Raw genomic sequence first — 24,683 nt, forward strand, 5'->3', positions numbered from 1 at the left:
CATGCCGGGGAGCGGCTGGGCCCGTGAGCCATGGCCGCTGAGCCTGCGCGTCCGGAGCCTGTGCTCCGCAACGGGAGGGGACACAACAGTGAGAGGCCCGCGTACCGCAAAAAAAAAAAAAAAAAAAAAAAAAAAAAAAATAGCATTCTGGCTGCTGTAGAGAAGGGAGAGAGACAAAGGGAGATATAGATGGCGTATGACAAGAGTGGAAGCAGGGAGAACCTCAGGGAGCTAGTCCATTGAGAGATGATGGAGACTTCAGTTAGGACCATAGCAGGAGAGAGAGAAGGAAGTGGATGTTTTCCTGACTGATTCCGTTTCAGCTGTGTAGATGGATACTTCCGCTCATGCCCGTTTTCTGAAAAGCGCAACTATGGTCGTATGAATTTGGACATTTGGAGAAACCTCAAACCACTTGAAAAAATACATGCGGAGCATTTTTTTTCTTTTCTTTTTCTTTCTTTCTTTTTTTTTTTTTGGCTATTTGTATTGTGAGGTGGTTGCAATGTAACTTTCTCTGGTTGCTCTCATGACATTCATTGCTGACCTTTGACCCCTCTGTCCTCTTTCCCAGGTCGTCCCATTCCACCTACATCCTCGTCTAGCCTCCTCCCATCTGCTCAGCTGCCTAGCTCCCATAATCCTCCACCAGTTAGCTGCCAGATGCCATTGCTAGACAGCAACACCTCCCATCAAATCATGGACACCAACCCCGATGAGGAGTTCTCCCCCAATTCATACCTGCTCAGAGCATGCTCAGGGCCCCAGCAAGCCTCCAGCGGTGGTAAGGAAACTGTGGTGTCTGAACATGTTGTGTGTGTGACAGTCTCAGGTCTCCTGCAAAATGACAACTCTGGCACAAGGGCTGGGGAGAAGGTGGTGTGGGGAGCGGGGAGGTGAAGCGCGCTTGTCATTTGGTGGCATTGCAGTTCCAGAGTATGTTTGTTTAAAGGCTGCAGTTACTGAAGAGGCATTGCTTAGCCGAACAGAGTTTGGGCCTCCTTCAGTGGGAGGAATTTGCCCACCGCTGCATGTGAGAGCATGCAGGTCTCAAGGGGGAAGTGCAGAGAGATGATGGAATATTGAATGCTGTACTCCTACAATTCTGGTCATAGCCAAGTGACCCCGGACACCCTCACGTGCCCAGTGTGTGTGCATCTCAGATCTCTTGTTTTTCTGATGGTTGGCTTCTGACTCTTTCTTGCTTGTTTAGATGATTTTGCGATTAAAATGTGTTCCCTTGACATGAATGCTGAATGTCTGGCCAAGTCTGAAGTGCTTGGGGGGTGACCTCTCCTCTAACCCTCTATTTGTCCCACTTCACTTGAAAGTAACAAGCTGATCGCGTGGTACCGTGATATATACTGCCTCTAAATCCCTGGTTCTCATGGTGATTTTCACATTCACAGAGCAAAGGGACTGGTCACAGCATTCCATCCCCCTTTTGAGGATTTTGTGGTGCCCGCCTCAGCTCCAGATCTCTAAATCTTAGGTGGAATTGTCCCAGGTCCCACAGTAGCCATGCCTTATTTCAGTCTCTGCTGCTGGTGGTATGTTCACAAAACATGTGAGTGTAGGATTGAGCAATATCTAGGGTTAAGCACCCGTGGGCCCAAGGAGAGACATTTGCAAAAATTAACTGCTTCCAATCCCAAGGCTTTGGAGTTACCTTTTGAGTTGGCCACTCGTGGTGTTCCTTAGCATGTCCCATCAAAAGCAATCCAGAGCTTTCCACGCCAAGAGTGTTTCTTGATGGGATTGTGTTTTAGCTCCACCCATGAGTATATGCCACCAGTGGCCTCAACCTCTGCAATGACAGAGGACCTCGTAAATACATTTAAGATGATTCATTCAGAAGATGGAATGATGTACTGCTACTTATGACGGCCTGTGCCTTTCTTCAAAGCCAGGCCTGATATATTTAGTAAACTCATATTCTTTTTCAAAAAAAATTACCTAATCAAATCTCTCATCAAATGAGCAATCCATTGTTGATATTATAAAGGCCTTTAATCTACCATAAATCTTTATTAGAACTCATCAGAACTTCTAGTTTGAGAGAAATGTGATTATGGCACTCTTAAAATGACATTACATCATTGGGGTGATTGGTTTGTCATTTGGAGAAGAGACATCAATCATGACTAGCGTAACCACACAGTAAATGAATTCAACCTTTCTGCCGCGGAACAATGACACTGTAATTGCTCAAAATCAGGCTTAGAATGAAATCGGAAAATGCTCTTTCTTCAAATATGATGTTAACTTAATGGAATATATTATGAAAAATCATGTTTGAGGAAATACTATATAATTAAAAATATGTGGAAATATATTCCCTTTTTTTCTTTCATCAGAACCTGATTTTAGCTACAGGATCTTTTTTTTTTTTTTTTTTTTTTTTTTTTTTTTGCTGCAGAGATTATGTTGCATTTAATTGAACTATCCTCGCTTATGTTTTGCTGCTTTTTATTCCCTACTATGTAATTGTGATGAATATTGTATTATAAAGTACAAGACGCTTTTGAAATGAGGTGCACCTGCTGATAGCTTTTTAAAAAAGATGATTATTAGCAAGAAAATGAGCTTTTAAAAACTATATCCTTTTATGCATATACGTATACCCAAGCCAAGTTGATTTCCATAAGAGGGGTCAGTTCTTAATCTCAGGGCTGTCTAGAATGTTTTCTTAGTAATAACGCTGTGAGTGATTTCTTTTCTTTTGGACATTGTGTCAGATTGTGAGTGGTTGATAGGGAGTTTTTGTGGATTTTCTGCCTAATCAAGACCTCATTTTGGTGGACACAACAGATGCGTGTGTTCAGAGTCAAACTTATCCATTTTCTCATCACTCACACCAATTTGTTCAGCTCACTTAAGATTGATAGCAATTTAAGCTTCAGTAACAGGGCAAAATACCACAGAAAATTTGAGGGTCCATTTTCATCCCACACAAGAAGTACCCTGATAGGATTTCTTCACCTTAGGGGTGAAGACACCAATGGGCAACATCCTTGTTTTCAGTGGGGTACTTACCTGAGAACTGGTTAAAGCTCCGGCCAACAGGCAGCCATTCAAAATTCTTGACTCTGTCTTAGCGCTGAAGTGAGTGCAAATCAAGTTCAAATGTGTGTGCTCACGTGTGTGTGTGTGTGTTGCGGAATGGATTTGGGGTCCAGGGCAAGTTGGGGATTCTATCGAGATCTGAATGCAGTTGCCATGAATTTAAATTTGACATAAAGGATTGAAAATAGAATTTGACACAGAAGGTGCAAAGTACAGAGCCGCACCTGGGTGTTCTGAATTGAGTCTGATGAAAAGGGGCTGGGTTTTTCGGTCGGTGCGGAGGCACAAAGCAAGCGCCCATGTGATTGATTATGTTATGTCTAGCTGGTTAATAACACAGAATTTTTGAATTTGGTCTCTTGGCAATGACCTTGTGCTTTGAAGATCTGGTCCAGTTTGGTCTTCGCCTCTTTCTTAGGTGAAATAAAACCCCTTCCAACACTTTCTTCAGCCCATACATGACAGTAAAAGAATTATTTCCTGCTGTCCCCTTATTGTTGCTGTTACGACTTGACGTTAGTGAAGCCCATCATTAGGAGAGTGACTGCACTCATTTCCTGCCCAAAGAGCCTCTGTTCTAAAGAGACAAACTGGACATAAACTATATGACTAAAACGCTTTTGACATGAACACCTCCTCAAAGCAACAAAAAAACTTCACCTTTATGGTTCCACTGTCATTATTTTCTGTGACTGTAGTGCATTCTTTAGTGGACGGTACTAAAACCTTGGCACCTTTGCAGCCAAATTGCTCTCACCTTCAATCTTGGCCAATCGTGCAGATACCCAGGTACAGCTAGTGAGCTGCTTAGAAGAGGAGCGTTTCCCATCACCTCAAGCATTTTCTTCCAGATAGCTGAACTCCAGCAAGTGGCTCATCCTGTGTTCTGACCTTCTGCCAGGACAGGTCAGCTTCAGAGATGTTTCTTGTCTGTAGCAGCATACTTTCAAATCTATGAAATAACTCACCTGGAAGAAAAAAATCTGGATCTCAGTGGCAGCATAATGGAGGCTCCTGCCGATGGACAAATAAGACTACCTTCCAAATCAGAATGGGGTTTGCACTTTGCTCTCAGAATATGAGGCAGAAAATACCCGGTCTAAAAGCATTGGCTTACCTCCTCCACTCTAAAAGGTTGAGTTTTCATTTTCTTGAAAGTCTAAATAAAAGGAGTTTGGAATACTCATTAGTAACATCAAATGATACAGAAGAAATGTAACCAGTATGCCTCTGCCAGGACCCTTTCCATAGGTTCTGTGTGGCACAGGAGCTGTCCCTGCTGGACAGTGTCAGTTTGTTAAAGTGCATTGAAGGCGCCCAGCTTTTCTTTTTTTTTTTTTAATAACATCTTTATTGGAGTATAATTGCTTTACAATGTTGTGTCAGTTTCTGCTGTATAACAAAGTGAATCAGCTATACGTATGCATATATCCCCATACCCCCTCCCTCTTGCATCTCCCTCCCACCCTCCCTATCCCACCCCTCTAGGTGGTCAAAAAGCACCAGCCAGCTCTTTTTTAAAAAGCAACGCCTTGGTTAATTCTAAAGAACATAATACTTCAAAACCAGCAAGCTCCCGGTTTCCTAGAGTGGTTCAGGAATTCAATTGCCTAGCTAATTTAATGTTTCTCTTATTTATCTGGCATCATAAAGCAAAAGGCCTTTACTCATTCAGTAATTCAGCCATCCATTCATTCATTCATTCCTTTTCTTACATCTTCCCTATAATTTGTGACAGCTTAAAACAATTTTTTTTTTTAAACTGGAGAACTATAAAATGATACAGTAAGGATAAAGGGAAAAATCTAGGGGGAAGAACGTACACGTAGGCTTATATACATAAAGTCCTGTTCTGTTATTTAAGATAGAAACTTGATTCTAAGCTTCCTAGAAACCAGAGCAAAAAGAGAAAGAGCAAGATGCACAACATCTGTGAGATAAAAGCAAATCAACTGACAGCATCAGGGAAATTCTGTGAATCCTTATAGTGAGGCCAGGAAGAAATTTCTCTTACAGGAGATGATGTGTGCATTCCAGATGAACGATTCTCAGAAACACGCCATAATTCATATGCTACAGAATATCCTGTCAAAATTTCTTATAACCTCCCTCCACATAAGCCATAGAGAATATTTTCATTTAAAAACCCATTCTACTAATGCGCCAAAATTGCACAGCCCAAGGGCGAAACTTGACTTGGTCCGTCCATAAACCTTAGTTCTATAAAGGAGCGTGTAAACCGTATGCCCCATAGACAATAGACCTTAAATACCATTGCTCATAACTAAATGTTTACAGGAATTAGCCAACTTTGGGGTGATAGTCACCCCCCAGAACCTGAAAAGCAGATGTTCTACGTTACAAATTTGTCTTGACAGAAGTTAGAAACGATATCCTCTCCTGAAGACTAAAGCGCTGCCCTCGACAGCCTCACTCATCTGGCTTCTCCCACCATCCACGGGGCTGGATGTGGGATGAGGAAGAAGGGGGGTGCACAGAAATTTTTTATGTTAATGAAAGGTCTTCCCCTTATATATTTTAGGTTTGGGGAAGAATTTTTCCTTTCATATGTTACAGATTTTCTTGCCTCCTTCAACAGATTATGCCCACTATAATTTAATTTGGTTTAGGATTTCCTGAATAGCTCACAGCAATTCTTATGCACATGGATGATTGGACTGTGCTGATAATAGCACGCCACTGTCGTTTAGAAGTCGTTCTGCATTGTGAAGCTGTTTATCCGACCACTTTTAAGGTCCTGCATTTTAACTTTAGTCTGTTCTTTCTAGGCTGTTGTTTCTTCTCTTGGCTTCACTTCCTTACACAGAAACCTCCGCTGGAGGACTCCTGGTGTCAGTCCACAATAGATGCTCAATAAGTATTTATTAAATAAATGAATTAATTAGTGTCTTCAGTAACGGCTAAATGTAATGTTTTTCATCATGTATGAATGAAGAAAATAGATCCTAATGGGGAAAGAAGTCAGGTTAGACTATCCCAGCTCAGGGAAATATACTTATTTTACAAAACATATTCAATATACCTATTATTTGTTTTGTTTTGTCTTGTCTGTTTTTCTATACTCTAGGACTTTGTAGATCGTCTTTAAATGAGAAGGTTTTGAAAAATACTTTTTGTCCATATCATGACAAGTAGTGGCAGAGCCAACGTAAGGGGCCCAGAGGGGGCCCCAGGTGGGAGCCTCAGTCAAAGGAGGCCTCACCTGTCTGGGAGAGATTTCATTCTTCACTCTTGATTTGGGGGTGAGGAAAGCGAGTCCAAACGTCATTTCCTCTCCCAAATTGGATTTGTTTTATGCATGAGTCCCTTGGTTCCCGTTTCTCCTCCATCAGCTTGGATGTCGGGCTCAGATGTTCAGAGCTACCTGTAATTCCCCTTCTGGTTCCAGGCATTGGTTTGGCCGCCTCTCCTCTAGCGGGGTTCCCAGCATACCAGCAGCATGGAGTGAGTCCTGGATGCCATCTCAAGGCTGGGGAGGACACACTCACCCCCTACTCTTGCCCTAAATGCAACGCCCATGGGATTGGCTCTCAGCCCAAGGCCGCCTTCTCCCTCCCCGCTAGCTATTGTGCTGAGCATTCTATATACCTTACTTCATTTACTTTCATCTAACCACCACCACATCCCAGTGCAGCAAGGATTGCCATCATACCCATTCTATTGATGAGAAAACTGTGGCACAAAGAAGTTAAGTGACCAAAGTCACACAACTGGGAGATGAAGGGCCTGGGTTTCAAACCCAACCTTCCTAATTCCAGAGACTTTTCTCCCTACCCCTCTGTTAAATGTTAACCTCTAAAATATTTGTGTGGCTTATTGAAACAGAAGACAATGAACGCGTTGCATTAAGGGGCATGAGTTACAGTGTTCAGAAGGTTGGGAAAAAACTGACACAGCATCACAAAATACTCCTCACCCCCACTGCTTGGCAAACACACATATCCCCTGACTCTTTCCAGAAGATTCTGGTTGAATAAGTTGAGGAGGAGCCCAGGAACTGTGATTTCACTCCTCTCTTCGGATGGTTCTTAGGGTCTGGCAAGTTTGGGAAGCGTGAGTGTAATGGGAAGGCTCTAAAATAGAAGCTGAAGAACTTAGTTTTTCTATACTCCGTCCCTGATTCAATTCACAGCACGATCTTCAATAATCCTGTGCCTCGCTTTCCCTACCTGTGAAGGTTGAGCATTGCCCCAGAAGGTCTCTGAGCTTCCCTTCTTGCTGTAACATTCTTTGTGTGTGTAAGTTCCTCGCATCCAGCTGGACCAGACTGTCGCCACGTTTATAGGCCCGCCCCAAACCCGCCTTGCTGCATAGTGTGGATTTCACCCCATCCTCTAGGGCTTTGTCAAAATTGAGACCTACACAGTCATGCAAAGTAGCTGCTTGCAGTTTTCCTGCAGAAGCTGAGAAGCGTGGTTTTGGGGTCTGATGACCCTTGGTTGAAAATGTCAATATCCATCCCAGCAGGCAGAAAAAGCAAGCACCTGTACCACTGACCTGGGCTCCCAGAGAGCCTCACCCCAGCCTCTGAAACAAGGTCTTCCACTCTGAGATTGGGAATTGATAGCTCTCAGGGACTCTCTTGACATTGCTAAACAGAGGTTGGACCTTTTCTTGTTTTTATTTTTGCCTTCTTGTAATGCACTTGCGTGTGTATGTGTACACACACACAAACACGTAGTTTGTATAGGTTCACCAATTTCCAGCCCAGCTGGGGCTGGGACTGCTGTTCTGCACCACAGTGCAAATGAGCACACAGGCAAGATGGACAGATAATTCCTTTGGAGATGCGTAGCACGGAAGTGACATACAGCAGTGAGATGTTTCTTCTCAGCAAATAATCTTGCTATTGACAAAATTCCCAAGGTCGATAAGCATTGTGTACATTCTACCTCTCCATCTCTCTCCCTGGCTTCATGGTACATACAAGATGTCCTATATGTGACATCTTAACAGTTTCCTGCCCCTAACAATTTTTACCCAGAACTTCAGCTTCTCCCAATTTTTCTTCAAGACTACATTTAATTCTAACTAGCTTCTCGCATAATATTAAATAGCCATTTAAAAATGTGGTCCCAGGGCTTCCCTGGTGGCGCAGTGGTTGAGAGTCCGCCGGCCGATGCAGGGGATGCGGGTTCGTGCTCCGGTCCGGGAAGATCCTACACGCCGCGGAGCGGCTGGGCCCGTGAGCCATGGCTGCTCAGCCTGCGCGTCCGGAGCCTGTGCTCCGCAACGGGAGAGGCCACAGCAGTGAGAGGCCCGCGTACCGCCAAAAACACAGAACAAAAAAATGTGGTCCCAGTCCCTTGCTAGAAATGTCTCAGTGCTCTATTAAATGAAAAGATAGATTTCTTCTACCAGTGGGCAGTTTCAACAGAAGTTATAACCCCAGTCCCTGGTAAATCTCTTAAACCCCTCCCAAAAATAATAATTAAGAATAACTGTAGGGCTTCCCTGCTGGCGCAGTGGTTGAGAGTCCGCCTGCTGATGCAGGGGACACGGGTTCGTGCCCCGGTCCGGGAAGATCCCACGTGCCACGGAGCGGCTGGGCCCGTGAGCCATGGCCGCGGAGCCTGTGCTCCACAACCGGAGAGGCCACAACAGTGAGAGGCCCGCGTACCGCAAAAAAAAAAAAAAAAAAAGAATAACTGTAGTCTGTACTAGTTCGATTCAAATCATAGTTCAGCCACTTTCTAACACTGTGATCATGAATGACTTACTTCATCTATGCCTCGGTTTTTTTCATCAGTAAAACAGTAATAAAAGTCTACAACTCCTAAAGTTGTCATGAATATTAAAGGACGTTCTGATGCATCTGAATATCTTGAAAGGAGATTTAGATGGAAGAGAGATCAGGTTTGATGTTATTTATTTTTTACTTGAGCAAATACATTGTGATAAAATATACATAACATGAAATTTATCTTTTTTTTAATATCATGTTTAAGTGTCCCATTCTGTGGCATGAAGTATATTCACATTGTTGTGCAACTGTCACCACCGTCCATCTCCAGAACTTTTTCATCTTCCCAACAGAAACTCTCTACCCATCGAACACTAACTCCCTGTTCACCCCAGCCCCTTGCAACCACCGTTTTACTTTCTGCCTCTATGAATTTGACTACTCTAGGTACCTCAGATGAGTGGAATCACACAATGTGTGTCTTTTTGTGACCAGCTTATTTCACTTAGTATAATGACTTCAAGATTCATCCATGTTGTGTCAGGTGTCAGGATTTCCTCCCTTTATAAGGCTGAATACTATTCTTTTGTATCTGTATACCACATTTTAATTATTCATTTATCAGTCACTAGACACTTGGGTTATTTCCACCTTTTGGCTATGGTGATTCATGCTGCTATGAGCACTGGTGTACAGATATCTGTTCGAGGACCAGCTCTGACTTCTTTTGGGTATATACCCAGAATTGGAATCCCTGAATCGTATAGTAATTCTGTGTTTAATTTTTTGAGGACTTGCCATACCATTTTCCATAGTGGCTACACCATTTTATTACCCCACCGTCAATGCACAAGAGTTACAATTTCTCTACATCCTTCTAACACTTGTGATTTTCTGTGTGTTTTTTTTTTTTAATAATTGCCATCATAACGCATGTGAAGTGGTTTTGATTTGCATTTACCTAATAATTAGTGCTGTTGAGCATCTTTTCATGTACTTACTGGCCATTTGTATATCTTCTTTGGAAAAATGTGTATTCAGGTTCTTTGCCCACTTTTTAATCAGGTTGTTTGTTGTCGTTGTTGAGTTGTAGGAGTTCTTTATATACACGCATATCCTGTTTTATTGTGCTTTGCTTTACTGCGTTTCACAGATATTATGTTTTTTACAAATTGAAGGTTTGTGGCAACCCTGAGTCAAGCAAGTCTATTGGTGTCAGTTTTCCAACAGCGTTTCCTCACTTCATGTCTCTGTCACATTTTGTAATTCTTGCAAAATTTCAGTTTTTCATTCTTATTATATTTGATATGGTGATCCCTGATCAGTGATCTTTGCTGTTATTACTCTGACTCACTGAAAGCTCAGATGATAATTAGCATTTTTTTAGCAATAAAGTTTTTTTTTTTTTTTTTTTTTTTTTTTTTGGTACGGGGGCCTCTCACTGCTGTGGCCTCTCCCGCCGCGGAGCACAGGCTCCGGACGCGCAGGCTCAGCGGTCATGGCTCACGGGCCCAGCCGCTCCGTGGCACCTGGGATCTTCCCGGACCGGGGCACGAACCCGCGTCACCTGCATCAGCAGGCGGACTCTCAACCACTGCGCCACCAGGGAAGCCCCTTAGCAATAAAGTATTTTTAATTAAGGTATGTGCATTGTATTTTTAGACGTAATGCTATTGTACATTTAATAGACTACAGTATAGCGTAAAGATAACTTTAAATGCACTGGTAGACAAAAAAATTCATGTAACTTGCTTTATTGCAATATTAGCTTTATTGTGGTGGTCTGAAACCAAATCCACAGTATCTTTGAGGTCTGCCTGTACTCTGGATATCAATCACTTATTAGAAATATGATTTGGAAATATTTTCTTGAATTCTGGAGGTTGCCTTTTCACTCTGTCGAGTGTCCTTTGTTGTGCAAAAGTTTTTAATTTTGATGTTGTCCCACTTACCTATTCTCTTCCGTACCCTGTGCATTTAGTGTCATATAACAAACACTTGTAAGGGCTTTTTTTTTTTTTTTTTTTTTTGCGGTATGCGGGCCTCTCACTGCCCTGGCGTCTCCCATTGCGGAGCACAGGCTCCGGACGCACAGGCTCAGCGGCCATGGCTCACGGGCCCAGCCGCTCCGCGGCACGTGGGATCCTCCCAGATCCGGGCACGAATCCGCATCCCCTGCATCGGCAGGCGGACTCTCAACCACTGTGCCACCAGGGAAGCCCTGTAAGGGCTTATTTTATAGCAGCCATTGTTTTAATGATTTTTTACATATGGCAGCTCATTTAATCCTTCTTACCAATGAGAACAGGAAAATCAGCCCTTGACGCTGGGAACTGGCCTGACACTAGCATCTGGGCATAAGTGCTGTTAGGAGCTGGCCTGGCATTCCCAGCTAGGTCATGGTGTTCTCCCCTTGAACCTAAGCAAGCTTACTGAATACCAACATTCCTCAAGACCTCTCTGTGGTTGGGATAAAGTGAGATAAAGTGAAACCAAGACGACGTCATAATCTTGCCTGAACACAGACAGAAACCAGGTCACTGTCCCAAACAGAAAAGTACAAAACACCCCCCTCTCCAGGCTGAAATGAGTGACTGTACTTTCTTTACCAGTGGCAGTGTTAGCCTCTTCTAGTCAGTCTTCCTATAGATGAAATATATTGCGATCCAACCAGGATCATTCCCACTGACTGACAGCACCAAATGGAGAGTGAACCGGTTTCTTTGGCCCCTCCCTAAAATCACTGACCATGGCCCTCTCTAATACCCTCAACTGAAGCACCCCATGGTGCCCCGCTGTGTATCTTCTCCCTCCTTGCAATGAGTTAATAAACCCATCTTTGTTTGGTTTGACCACAGTTATGTTCCTAGTGGTGTTTTGGCTGGAGGACATTGACACCGTTATGCTGTGGGTTGGTATGATCTCCCGTTCAACAGATGGGAAAACCGTGGAACAGAGAGGTTAAGTAACTTGCCCAAGGGTACATAGTGAATCAGCAGTACAACAGGAACAAAGAAATCAGTCTCTAGCATGATAAGTATATAGAAATTTCAGTAAATTTTTAAAAGACAACTCCCAAAAAGTTGGTTCAAGAAATAAAAAATAGTTATCGTTTCCTACACGGCTCAGCTCTTAAACACTGAATAATGATCTAAGCCTTATATCTGAAGGATGGGGCATTGGAAAAGTACATATGTGGATGGGGCAGATAGAAGAAGAAGCCTAGATCTGCCTTTTTCTAGTGAGAAGTTACTATAGATGATGCCTAAAATGGAAAATGCAAGAAGTAGCAGCAAAGCCTGTTATTTATAGACCTGGAGATAAATACCAAAATAGTCAGCTAAAATAAAGGTAAATGTTGTTGCCTCTGGGAAAGAAGAAATTGGTGGTGGTGCAAAAGGATTGCTATTTTTGAAGCAGTTCTTTAAACTATGCGCATTTTTTTCTTTTGACAAAAAGAAAAGAATTTTAAAAGAAAGTACGAGAGATTGGTCACGCAAAACACTTAATACAATGTTAGAACCCCAAATGGTAGCTGCTTAATATCATCAGACATATTTTCACTCAACAGACGTATGTTGATCAGAGGCCATGTCTTTGAGGTGATACCAGGCGATATGAACTTGGATGGTTGGGCACTGGAGCATTTTCATCAGATCTGTAGATTTGTCTTGTATCTGTTTATTAGGGAGCCCTGTGGAGCTGTTAGGGTTTTAGAGCTTTATCCCAACCCAGCCCCAAGCCCTGCTGAAAAATCCCAGGCTTAGGATGGCATGAGACAGAGAAGATCTCCTAATGACTGTTGCTCCTCAGCACTAACCCAGTAGCCATCTAAGTACAGGTCCCATCTTTTCCCCAAAACTTTCCCAACCAACTCAGCCCAACTCCAGCCAGAGTCAGAATTGTACATGTATTATAGTCTGCCTTACTCAATTCAGCACCTCATTACATTCTGAATTGTAATACTCTCTTGGTATTTCATGCATGGAAGTCACTTGTGTCAACATTAAGTTGTCACCACTTCAAGACAAGGGTCATTTCTTTGGTCTTTTTGTATCATTTAGCCATCGGTACATGTTGAGATGAGCTAAGACAGACTTATTGATCTAGCTTTCAAAGGACAGTGGTAGACTGGGGCAGCGAAAAGGTGGATGCATCCCCAGTTAAAGTCTTCCAACTTGGGCCAGTTGACTGAAGGTCACCATAATGTTTTTACATCTGAGATCATCTATGACTGTGGGTGTGAGCTTGATCACTGTTAGAAAGAACAGAAAAGGTACCCTAGGGCATGACGAGAAAAGATGCATGTTTGTCCAATCTATTGTCTTCCTTGGATCTAAGGAATATTTCTCTCTTCATTCTTTTTAGCAGCTGCTCTCCTGAGTTGATGGTGCTTTTGAGACAGTTGTTTCTATTGATCACTTTTTGGTGGAACAGTCATAATCTGGGAAACTAGCCTGGTAAATGCATGGCCTTAGCATCTATACCAATTTCCCAGGGCCACTGTTATAAGGCACCACAAACTGCGTAGTTTAAAACAGCAGAAATGTATTCCCTTACAGTTCTAGAGGCTAGAAGTCTAAAATCAAGGTGTTGGCTGGTCCGTGCTTCCTGCCAAGGTTCTAGGGAACAATCTTTCCTTGTGTCTCCTCACTTCTAGTGGTTGCTGGGAATCCTTGGCTTTCCTTGTTTGTAGTAGCATAGCTCAATCCCTGCCTCCATCTTCACGTGGCTCTCTTCTCCCTGTATGTGTCTCTGGGTCCCCAGATCTCTCTCTATAAGGATACCAGTGATTGGATTTAGAGCTCACCCTAATCCAGTATAACCTCATCTTAATTCCATCTGCAAAGACCCTATTTCCAGATAAGGTCATTTTCACAGGGACCAGGGGTTAAGACTTCAACATATCTTTTGGAGGAACACAGTTCACCCACAGCAGAATCCAACTGAATACAAAGCAAGACAGAGCTACTAGACGTTGGGCATCAGAGTAGAGCTCAAAGCCTCCTGTCTTATTTCTGTTACATTGGAAGAAGCATAATCCCTCTTGCCTTCCTCCCACTTGTGTTCTAGATCCCATCTGGTCTCACCTTCGCCCTGTGTTAAGGATCCCCTCTGGAGGGTCTTTGCCAACAGGATTTAAATAAGTGGAGAATTACTCCTCTCCTTGAAAAGTTTCTTGAAAATGTTGTCTAGCCTCTCTCTACTTTCTCAGTTTCCTTATACTCTGCGACCCCTTATTTTTACTTACTTAATAACTGCTTTTACGACATTCACAAATAGCCCCCATTTGCTAAATTTAATAAATGTCTCATCATATCTTACATTTCCCTTCTTCACTGCTCCTCCCACCTTGAAATGCCAGTTCCTTTGGCATCTATTGTTCCACATTCTCTTCATTCTTATTCCTATGTTTCTGGCCACTTCTGTCTTCCCATAGATGCCCCCTTCTCTGTTGCTCCCTTAAATGTCAGGGTATCCCTAAACCCAGGCCCCCTTTCCTTTCCTTTTTATGCACTCTCCCATGGGTGATCATCTACACTCATAACTAAAATGAACTATCTATGAGTTTATCACCCTGATATCCATTTCTCCAGGTCAAATCTTTTACCCAGTATATCTAAATGTCCCCCATATATTTCTGCTAGGATGTCCAGCAGGCAATTCAAATACAACAGCTCTGAAATGAAGCTCAAAAATCTCGGCATATTTAATCCCAAACATATTCTTTCCATCTGATTCGTGTCTGGTATTCCTCATCTCAGTGCATGCACTGTCATCCAATCAGTCGCTCAAGCCAGAAACCTAGAAACCAGGCTTTCTGTTCCTCAGTTCTACGGAGAATAAATTGCCAAACACTATCAAATTTGACTCTTAAATATTTTCGTATCCCTGCTACCACTACCCTAGCTCAAATTTCTGTTATCTTTGGCCTGGAGATATAATTGATTCTAACTGGTTATTCTTTCTTTTTGTCTCTGTCATCTAATTCTTTCTCACATTTCAGTTAGCAGAGTTTCGATAAAATGCGTATCTCAACACATCTCTCTGCTCCTTCAGACTCTTTGGGGGGACCCCCTTGTTCCCTGGATATAGCCTATACATTTCAGCATATCACAGAAGGCTCCTATGCATGTCCCTATCCCCGTCTGTCACTGTTCACCCCACTCTGTACATCGTTCCTGAATGTGGCACACTCGTGCTGCAGAGTCTTTGCATGTGGTGTTCTTTCCTCTGGGAAGCCTTCTGGTCTACCTGATCTGGGTTAGTCACCCTTTCATGGTTCCCCATGCTGCCTCTGTTATTGAACTCACCATCTGACTGAACTCAACACTGGATTTAAGCTCGTTGAAGACAAGAACCATATCTCCCTTGTGTCCCATTTTACTTTATGCATTTAGCTAGCACAGTGCCTGGCACAGAACAGGTGCTCAATAAACATTAGGTGAATGAACAAATAAATAGGAACAAAGTCAAAGAATGGAGGAAAGGTGTGCAGAGGCTATTTTCGATTTCCGAAGAATGGTCCGAGAAAGTAGTGAGGGCAGACCCTGGCTCCCAGGCTGTTTTCCTCATCCTGTTGCAGAAGAGGTAAAGAATTAAGAAGGCATTTCTGGTTGATGGAATATGCAGTGTGCAAGGCAAAGAAAGCCAGAAGCGAGCAAAGAAAACCAGTATAGTTAATATTTCAACTCTAGAATCTGAATAAACCAGTAAAGTATAGAAAAACTATTTTGTGTGGTGCTTTCAAGTTCCAGGACCAGCTTCCCCCCCTGATTCCTCCAAGGCCCCCAGCCCTCTCTTTTGTCATTTTCTATCACATCTCGTGTTTTACGATTTCTGTGGCTTATTATCCTGTTCCTTTCTGGTGCTTGTAAAATACAAAAATGTGAAGGCACATGCGTTTTTGATACTGAAGCATTTAGGCAGTTATCACTTCAGTTAATGTTTTCTGCTAGAGTTGTATTTTAGTGGAAAACAATAATTGTTTCAAAGATAGCATCTTGGAGTTGAACCAATTCTATCAGTGAACGCTCAACCATGGGAAGCTAACAATAAAGGCAATGATCAATCGTCCTTTTTCCTTCCCTCTTCCACTCCAAAGGCAGGCTTTGCATCCCTTCACTTTAAAAAAAAAAAAAAAACGAAAAAAAAACAAGCTGACGGGGTAGCATCTTTTTTAACACCTCAGCAGAACAGTCGTGTCCCTTCTCAGAAAGACCCCTAATTTATCTTTATCACATTTTCCCACCCCTCACCCTCACTCAGGATTTACGAAGATGCACCTGTGCTAATTAGGACCTTACAAATCCCTACTTTTCCATTGTGTTGATGTCCAACCGTGGACTGAGCCGGGGGTGGGGTGGGGATGGGCAGGGCTCATATTCCCTCATGCCAGCCCCCCCCAGTAGTTCCACCGTGCATTTGGTGGCATTCACACTTGACTGGAATCGCATTTCAATCTGTTCCATCTGATTGGATACTGGGTTTTCTTCCCTGTCTGTGGTAATGGAGCCCTCTTTCCAAGTTCCCAAGGTTATTTTCATCTCAGTGACCTTTTCCATCTCCCTGGGGCGCCTCGCCATTACCCACCTCACTTTCACTCTGCCTGCTTAAGATATTGCTTTATGTGTTACTCTTGCAGCAGTTGACTGTTGTCTGTGATACATTTCTATTAGCGATTTTACTGGAGCAGTGATCTTTATCAGCCTATGACCCCGCCCCTATTTCTAGGTGGGTTCTCTCTCTGATAGAGCAATTTGCTTGAAAAAGTGGGAAGAGATAGGATGGGACACCACCTATTTAAATAAGAGGATGCTGGGATTTCTGTTTCTTTTGCTAACCTGTGCACCTCCTCTTGAAGACTGAAAACTGGTTAGCATATAAGAGACTGAAAATGGGTTGTGAAAAGAATTCGCAGGGAGGGAAAAAAGTCTTATTACACTGGGCAGACTTGGCATTTTCTGCCTCTCTTTTTTGATCTCAAATTGCTGAAGGGGTTCAGAAGATAAAAAAGAATCCGTGAGACAAAGAAAGAAAATCATGGAAAACAAGAAAAGAGCCCTGAGGCAGTGGGGGACCAATGAATCAATCTGTGTCCTAATTCTACGAGAACTCACTGTGTCACCTGGGTGGTCACTTCTCCTCTTGGACCCTCCGTTTTGGATTTTACAGTGTTGGGGAAATTGGGGCCAGATGTTCTGAAAGGTCTCTCCCAACTTTCAAATGTCACAATTCTAGGAAAAGAATAAGAACTAGACACAACACAGTCCACTTCTAAGGGTGTCTTGAGTTGCCAAGTCTGTTAAACTAAAACTGTTGTCTCTTTCTAGATGAATGGTGATGATGGTGACAGTGATGGTAATGATGATAATGATTTGATGATGATATTAAATAATAACCATCACTTATGCTTATATAGCATAACATATCTTTGATATTGTCTATTTCAAAGCACAAGTTCATGTACATTATCTCAGAGGTTGCAAATATTTGGCCCTTGGACACGTGAGCCTGCAAACCTATGTGATTTGTCCTTGCCGGTATTTTTTAAATGTTTTTATTTCGGTGACAACATTGATAAGAACAGGATATTTTATATAAACATTCGTAATCCTGTCTTTCTTGAAATAACAACAAATCTAGCATTACCTGCCTGCCCTACATCATGGCCACCAATATCTGCAGTCAGGTAGAGGCTGTGCATTTTAGACGGGGTAGGCGTTTTCCACTTAACTTCTCTATGTGATTGGCTTGGCCTCTGTAGACATTTGAACTGTGGTCCCAGTTGTCTAGCTTATGGGTGATGGTGGTGATGATGATGATAATGGTGATGGTAGCACCACCACTGTCATTGATAATAATATCCCTGTTGGTATACCATTTTTGCCTTTAGAAAACACTATCATATGTAGTATCTATTTATGTTTGTTTGTTTGTTTGTTTGTTTTGGCGGTACGCGGGCCTCTCACTGCTGTGGCCTCTCCCGGGCTCCGGGCGCGCAGGCTCAGCGGCCATGGCTCACGGACCCAGCCGCTCCGCGGCATGTGGGATCTTCCCGGACCGGGGCACGAACCCGCGTCTCCTGCATCGGCAGGCGGACTCTCAACTACTGCGCCACCAGGGAAGCCCTGTAGTATCTATTTAAAACCCCATTACTACCAGGTAGTGAGGAGGACATAAAGAGTTTCATTTTCCCACTTAACAGATAAGACATCTGAGGGTCATAAAACTGAAGTTACTTATCAACGGATAGTAATCAGTCTCTAATGGCCCCAGACTTTCCACTACCAAAGTCTGTTTTGTAAGACTTTGTCTACCTATTCACATGTATTAAGTCATAGTTTGTTCCTCTTTTTTTTTTTTTTTTTTGTTACATGAAAATACTTATATATGTGTTTCAGACTGTTGATTTGTTTTAACACACTGAACTAATAGGATTCTTACACCTTGGGCTCGGAGCACCCCCAAAATAGGCTTTTACCTTCATGGCTGATTTCTCTTAACTTCCCCTAAGCTACCAGCAATTTTTTCAACTACATTTCAGCTACTATCTTCCTGTACTCTCAGTGATGAGTTTAATTTATTTACCAAGTAACATTATAACTGCTAATGGACAGATTCTTTGGTTCCTTTGCACAGTTACTCTGGATTTCTAGGTGGACTTATCAACAAGTATATACAGTTAAGAGGAAGGAGAGCTTACATGGGTCACGAAAAGGTTAGGTGAGTTCTAGGGACCCTGGACCAAATATCTCTATAACATAGCTGAGTTTTATGCTGATCTGCTAAGGTCACTGCCAAGGCAGCCAGTTGGAGAAGACTTCAAACTCAAGTGTTTTGTTGTGGTTGTTCTTTCTGATATGGGAGTATACAGTGTGGAAGATTGCCTCACCTCCGGTTCCAAAGTTAGTATTGGCAGCCACAGAGTGTCAGCACATTTTAATTCAATACCCACAGTACGTCCGTCGTGTCACAGGGGCTGGGCATTACCTGCGTTTGAAGAGCCATCATCACACCAGAGCCAGATCCCCTGTCCTCCTTCTGGCATTCTGTTTGATACTGATGAGTTCCGCAGCTCTGAGACTCTGCTGGCCCTAACTTGCCCATGTCCTCATAGCAGCACAAGATGAGATTCCTTTTTCAAAATAACCCAGAGGCTTCTAGGCTTTGATTTTACTCTAGCCTGTTTTGGCAAAGATTCAACCTATACCAAGAGGAAACTTCCTATGCTGGGGAAATTCTGTTTCATTGTATTATCTTGTAAAATGCCTTAAGTCCTTTGTGAAAGGGGCTTCTGGTAGAAATAGATAGACCCTACTCTAGATTGTGAGATGACATTGATAGTGGGCACACTATGGACTTAGTTACAGCATTTCGGAGCAGAAATAAGAAATGCTACTTTCAACGTGCATGTTAATCACAAAGTCCTAATTTCAGGAATATTAAATGTGGAAAAAACATTTCCTAGAATGGAGGAAATATAGCACATACATGCATATAAGCCAAATACATTTCTTTATAAAGGACCGGAAGATATATGCCCGGCTCATATTCATGCCCAGAGTTGCATGTTTTTTTGTTTTGTTTTGTTTTGTTTTGTTTTGCGGTACGCAGGCCTCTCACTGTTGTGGCCTCTCCCGTTGCGGAGCACAGGCTCCGGACGCGCAGGGCAGGTTTTGTTTTGTTTTGTTTTGTTTTGTTTTGCGGTACGCAGGCCTCTCACTGTTGTGGCCTCTCCCGTTGCGGAGCACAGGCTCCGGACGCGCAGGCTCAGCGGCCATGGCTCTCGGGCCCAGCCGCTCTGCGGCACGTGGGATCTTCCCGGACTGGGGCACGAACCCGTGTTCCCTGCATCGGCAGGCGGACTCTCAACCACTGCGCCACCAGGGAAGCCCGAGTTGCATGTTTTGAATAACTGGGGTCAGATTAGGTTGATCTAAGAAACATCCCTGTGTTGCAGTGCAACCAAGCTTCAAAGGGACCTCTTCATAGGAGTGGTTTTCCTTCCTGAGGTGAAGGACCAATAGTGCAGCACACCTTCCCCGTTGTCATGGTGCAGAACCAAAGCAGAGATCGTCTGGAAAGAGCTTTACATGGGAGGGCAAATGCCACCCAAATTCCATTGTGCAGCTACTTGGGGACGGAGGTGATTTCATTTTCCAAGCTATCACGTTTCAGAGGTCAGGGCTAGAAAAAGTACTTGAGAAGTATTTCCTCAGCAGGGCTAGAAGTGGGAGCCCATGCCTTTATTCTGTCTCCATCACAGTTTTGAAAAACCCTCTCGTAAGAGATCCAAAGTCTGTGCCTGACTCGTCTGCATTTGGACTGTTGTTACCTTGGGCAAGTTCTTTAATTAACTTCTCTCTGTTTTAGTTTCACCGTTTTTAACACGGGGATAATTATACTTCAAGATCACGTGTGGGAAAAAAAAATGCCTCTCCTTTCCCAGTGAGAAACAGGCATGCAAGTTACCGTTATTGTTTATTAATAGTCATGACACCCCACGTGGACAGTGAAATCAAGCACTCTCCCCCATAGAACTCGGAAGCTTCCTCCAGACTCCCTCATTAAACCTGACATTCACTCTGAGATTTCACTGGCAGGTAGGCATCACCTTTTTGCTGGGTTTCTTCTTTTCTCGTTGCCTGCATCAAGACCTCCTATCAACAATTAGGCTTGGGCTACTCAGAACTCACCGACCATAATGATCACAAGAGAAATTCATAATGGGAAAGTAACTCAGTAGCTACTCAGACCAAAGAGTTGGCAGATTGTCAAAACTCTCCACATACCTCAGGTTCGGAGTTTATACCTATATTTCCACGGTCCTCCTCCCTCCAGAACTGGTCAGACCAGTTCAAGGTTGAACGATAGATGTGAGAAAAGCAATTTCAGAGAAATTCTGCGCACACTTTAACTTCCTACGTCGTAGTAGAAAATTCCGCTCATAAAACAACTAGGCACACTGATGAAGACCCCTGCCAGTGTCCAATTAGACTTCCTTAAAAAGGAACAAACTCTAACTTCGTGGGTTTCTGGGGACTGTGTATCTTTTCCTTTTGGCTTATCACAACTTTTTTTTATTTTTTTATTTTTTTTATTTTTATTTTTTTGCGGTACGCGGGCCTCTCACTGTTGTGGCCTCTCCCGTTGCGGAGCACAGGCTCTGGACGCGCAGGCTCAGCGGCCATGGCTCACGGGGCCAGCCGCTCCGCGGCATGTGGGATCTTCCCGGACCGGGGCCCGAACCCGTGTCCCCTGCATCGGCAGGCGGACTCTCGACCACTGCACCACCAAGGAGGCCCTATCACAGCTCTTAAATTACCTTAGCATATGCTTTGTTGCTGGTATTTTTCTTCCTTTCCTTTGCCACAGGAAACAGAAAAAGATTTTTATAAGAAGCATTTCAAGAAAGTGTTAGAGGGGGAAAAACGTGGGTTAATGAAATAAAGAAGGAAAAAATTTCCAAAGCCTTTTAACACTATGTAGTAGGACAATCATTCAGTACAGGATCAACCCCTAAGCAAGATTAGGTCTAATGGATGACAGACGAACTGAGTTGGACGTGTCAGCTTTGAATCCTTATTACCCTAGTTTCTGTGTGCCACACAAATTCAGGATCCAAACAATTCTGCTTAGCATGCTTTTGAATATGGTAAAATAATACCGTAAAATAAAATGTAAGTAATCAAAGTCCTGTGGTATTTCCTCCACCCAAAGATTGCGTCCCAGGGTGTACATTGACTCCCTGAGAAATATGGCAGAGTAGTTCAATGCAGCGAGCATAATCATCTCTTATTCTGCCAGGTCTCTTTCACATGGTGAGTACTTTATTAGATAATAAAGTCCTCGAGAGGGGAAGCCTTGTCTTATCTTTAAACCTCTGTTCCCTGTTAAGCACAGTGCCCAGCATGTCAGAAGCCAGAGATGGCTCTGTATTAAATGGATGGGTGGATGGTTGAATGGAGAGAAAATACTTGACTTACTTGATCTTTACGGTTTCTGGTTTCATCAGTGAAGATATAGAATATAGGGCAAGATCGTCATGCCTAAAAAGCAGGCCAGAGTGGCATGTTTTATAAAATATATTTTCATTTCACTTAGAATAAAATCTGGACCACTTATGGCTGACTTCCTATTTCCCCATAGCTGACCTTTCATTCACTTAGCTCCAGTATCATCTCCTCAGACAGACCTTCCCTCTTTCTGTATCCTCAACACCCAAGAGAAAGCCTGGCATTTAGCGTATACTCACTATCTGTTGGGTGATTGCCAAATAATAATTTATATTTGCCAAATATTCAACATGATGCTGTCAGAAAATTCTTGAGGTCATTCTGCTTCCCAAACTCCACTTCAAAAGCAAATAATCTAAAAGGCAAATCCAAGGTGGAAATGTTCCTTTGGTTTTGTCCTCCTAAAAAGAAGGAAGGGAGGGAGGGAGGGAGGGAAAAAGGGAGAGAAAGAAAAAGAAAACCTTGAAAAAGACTGGATCAGACAAAGTCTGGGGGGAAAAAAGTTGTAAGACTTCTCAAAGTCTTCCATATGCTTATGGGAACTGAGAATCTTCGAGAGGAGAATAGATGCCTTGTTTCTAAAAACGATTTGACCAGGCAGCATTGTTCCTCTTCCTCCTGAAGATTTGGAGGGACTAATCTTGGCCTACCTTTTGGGAAACAGAAAGTTAAGGACCGACGTCTGCAGAACATTTACCATAGTCCCAGGCACTGTACCAGGCATTTCAAGTTTGTCCCTTGCTTTGGTCCCTCTGCCTTTTATTGATGAAGAAAATGAGCCTCTCAGAGTTTAGCTAACTTGACCAAATCATGTAACCATCGAATCAAGTATAGCAGCCGGGATTTGAACCATTTCTGCTTGATTCCAATGGCCCTGATCTTCTCACTGCTACACACTTCTCAAAAGGGTGCTTCAGCTTCATTAAAGCAGATGTTCTTGCTAGCAAGCTCTAGAATCACCTTGAGAGCTTATAAGATGCAGATGTCTAGGCCCTCTACCAGCATTTTTAATTCGGTAGGTCCGAGGTTGGACCTGTACATTTGCATTTCTAACAGGTTACCAAGTAGTGTCCGATACTGCTGGTCTGGGACCCACGTTTTAAGAAGCACTGCCTTAAACAGTGAGTATCGCTGTTTCATGTTGTTTCGAAATAATGTTCTTAAAGGCTTGAGAAGCTGAAGATTCTAGCAGGTAGCTTTTACTGCCCTCAAATGATATGACGAATTCATTTCAATGCACAGCACTTCTTGAGTATCTACTGTTACAGACACATTATGTGGTACACAGAGATGAAAGTCAGAGATGACTAACACCAGGTACACGGCGTTAGGGAGACCCTTATCTAGCTAGTGGCAGGATGGGCTGAGGAGAGGCACTAAGGAGAGCAGAAATAAACAGATGACGGCGATACAGCAGGTCAGGTGTTCTGATGAATGTGGGACAGAATACTAGAATGGCACAGCCAGCCCCTCCCCACCTGAGCTACAGCTGGGATGGGGGAAAGTCTCCCTACACCTGACTGCTAAATCATGATTAGTAGTCAGCTGAGAGGGGCAGGTGGGGTTCCAGGAAAAGCCCAACAGCAAGTGCAAAGGCATGGAGATAGGAAAGAACATGGTGCATTTGGAGAAGGCTTGGGGAAACGTTGATGCCAAGACCAGCATGCAGATATATCTAGATTCAGGCCAAGAGTGGGAATGACCGGAAGTGAGGGTGGAATCTGGTTGTAAAGGGCCCTGTCTACATACCATGGATTATAAATGGAAGTCAGACAATGAAGAAAGCTTGTAGTCGAGGTATGTGGCTCCTGTCCAAAACATGTGATATCTGCTATTTATTCAGACATGCGTTCATTCAGTAAATTTTTTAAAAAATTTTTACCGGAGTATAGTTGATTTACAATATTGTGCTCATTTCATGTGTACAGCAAAGTGAATCCGTTATACATGTATCCACTCTTCTTTAGATCTTTTCCTAGATAGGTCATTACAGAGTATTGAGTCAAGTTCCCTGTGTTATACAGTAGGTCCTTATTAGTTACCTGTTTTATGTGTAATAGTGTGTATGTGTCAATCCCAATCTCCCAATTTATCCTTCCCCTGCACCGCTTTATCCCCTGGTAACCATAAGTTTATTTTCTACATCCATAACTCTATTTCTGTTTTGTAGCTAAGTTCATTTGTGGCCTTTTTTTCAGAGTCCATATATAAGCGATATCATATGCTATTTGTCTTTCTCTCTCTGACTTACTTCACTCAGCATGACATCCATGTTGCTGCAAATGGCATTATTTCATCCTCTTTTATGGCTGAGTAATATTCCATTGTATATATGTACCACATCTTCTTTATCCACTTCTCTGCTGATGGACATTTAGGTTGTTTCCATGTCTTGGCTATTGTACATAGTGCTTCAATGAACATTGGGGTGCATGTATCTTTGTGAATTATGGTTTTCTCCAGATATATGCCCGGGAGTGGGATTGCTGGATCGTGTGGTGACTCTGTTTTTAGCTTTTTAAGGAACCTCCGTACTGTTCTTCCTAGTGGTGTACCAGTTTACATTCCCACCGACAGTATAGGAGGGCTCCCTTTTCGCCACACCCTCTCCAGCATTTATTGTTTGTAGAGTTTTTTGATGATGGCCATTCTGAGGGGTGTGAAGTGATACCTCACCTCATCATTGTAGTTTTGATTTGCATTTTTCTAATCTAGTAAATATTTTTGAGTCTGTGCTGGGGGCAATACAAAGAAGGCTCAAACTCTGAATCTGTCCTTTAGGAAGAGGAAGAAAACACCTATGACCCAAACTCCAATACAAAGGTGAAAATGTGCCCCTATTAAAAAGCAGCGAGACACAGAATGAGAAGTTCTGGAGCAGCATGGAGGGAAAG

The 24,683-nt window shown here is 43.0% G+C and overlaps 1 protein-coding gene across 1 annotated transcript in view; it reads left to right on the forward strand.

Annotated features, from left to right (window-relative positions):
- The window catches only part of TENM2 (teneurin transmembrane protein 2), a 1,025,435-nt gene that overhangs the window by 593,751 nt on the left and 407,001 nt on the right, over positions 1 to 24,683 (forward strand). The window contains exon 3 of the mRNA XM_007447833.1: positions 575 to 784. Coding sequence (XP_007447895.1) covers positions 575 to 784 — 210 coding nt within the window. The remainder of the gene's footprint in view (positions 1 to 574; positions 785 to 24,683) is intronic.

The sequence above is a fragment of the Lipotes vexillifer genome, unplaced genomic scaffold (genome assembly GCF_000442215.2).
Source record: "Lipotes vexillifer unplaced genomic scaffold, Lipotes_vexillifer_v1.1 scaffold370, whole genome shotgun sequence".
NCBI classification, from domain to species: domain Eukaryota; kingdom Metazoa; phylum Chordata; class Mammalia; order Artiodactyla; family Lipotidae; genus Lipotes; species Lipotes vexillifer.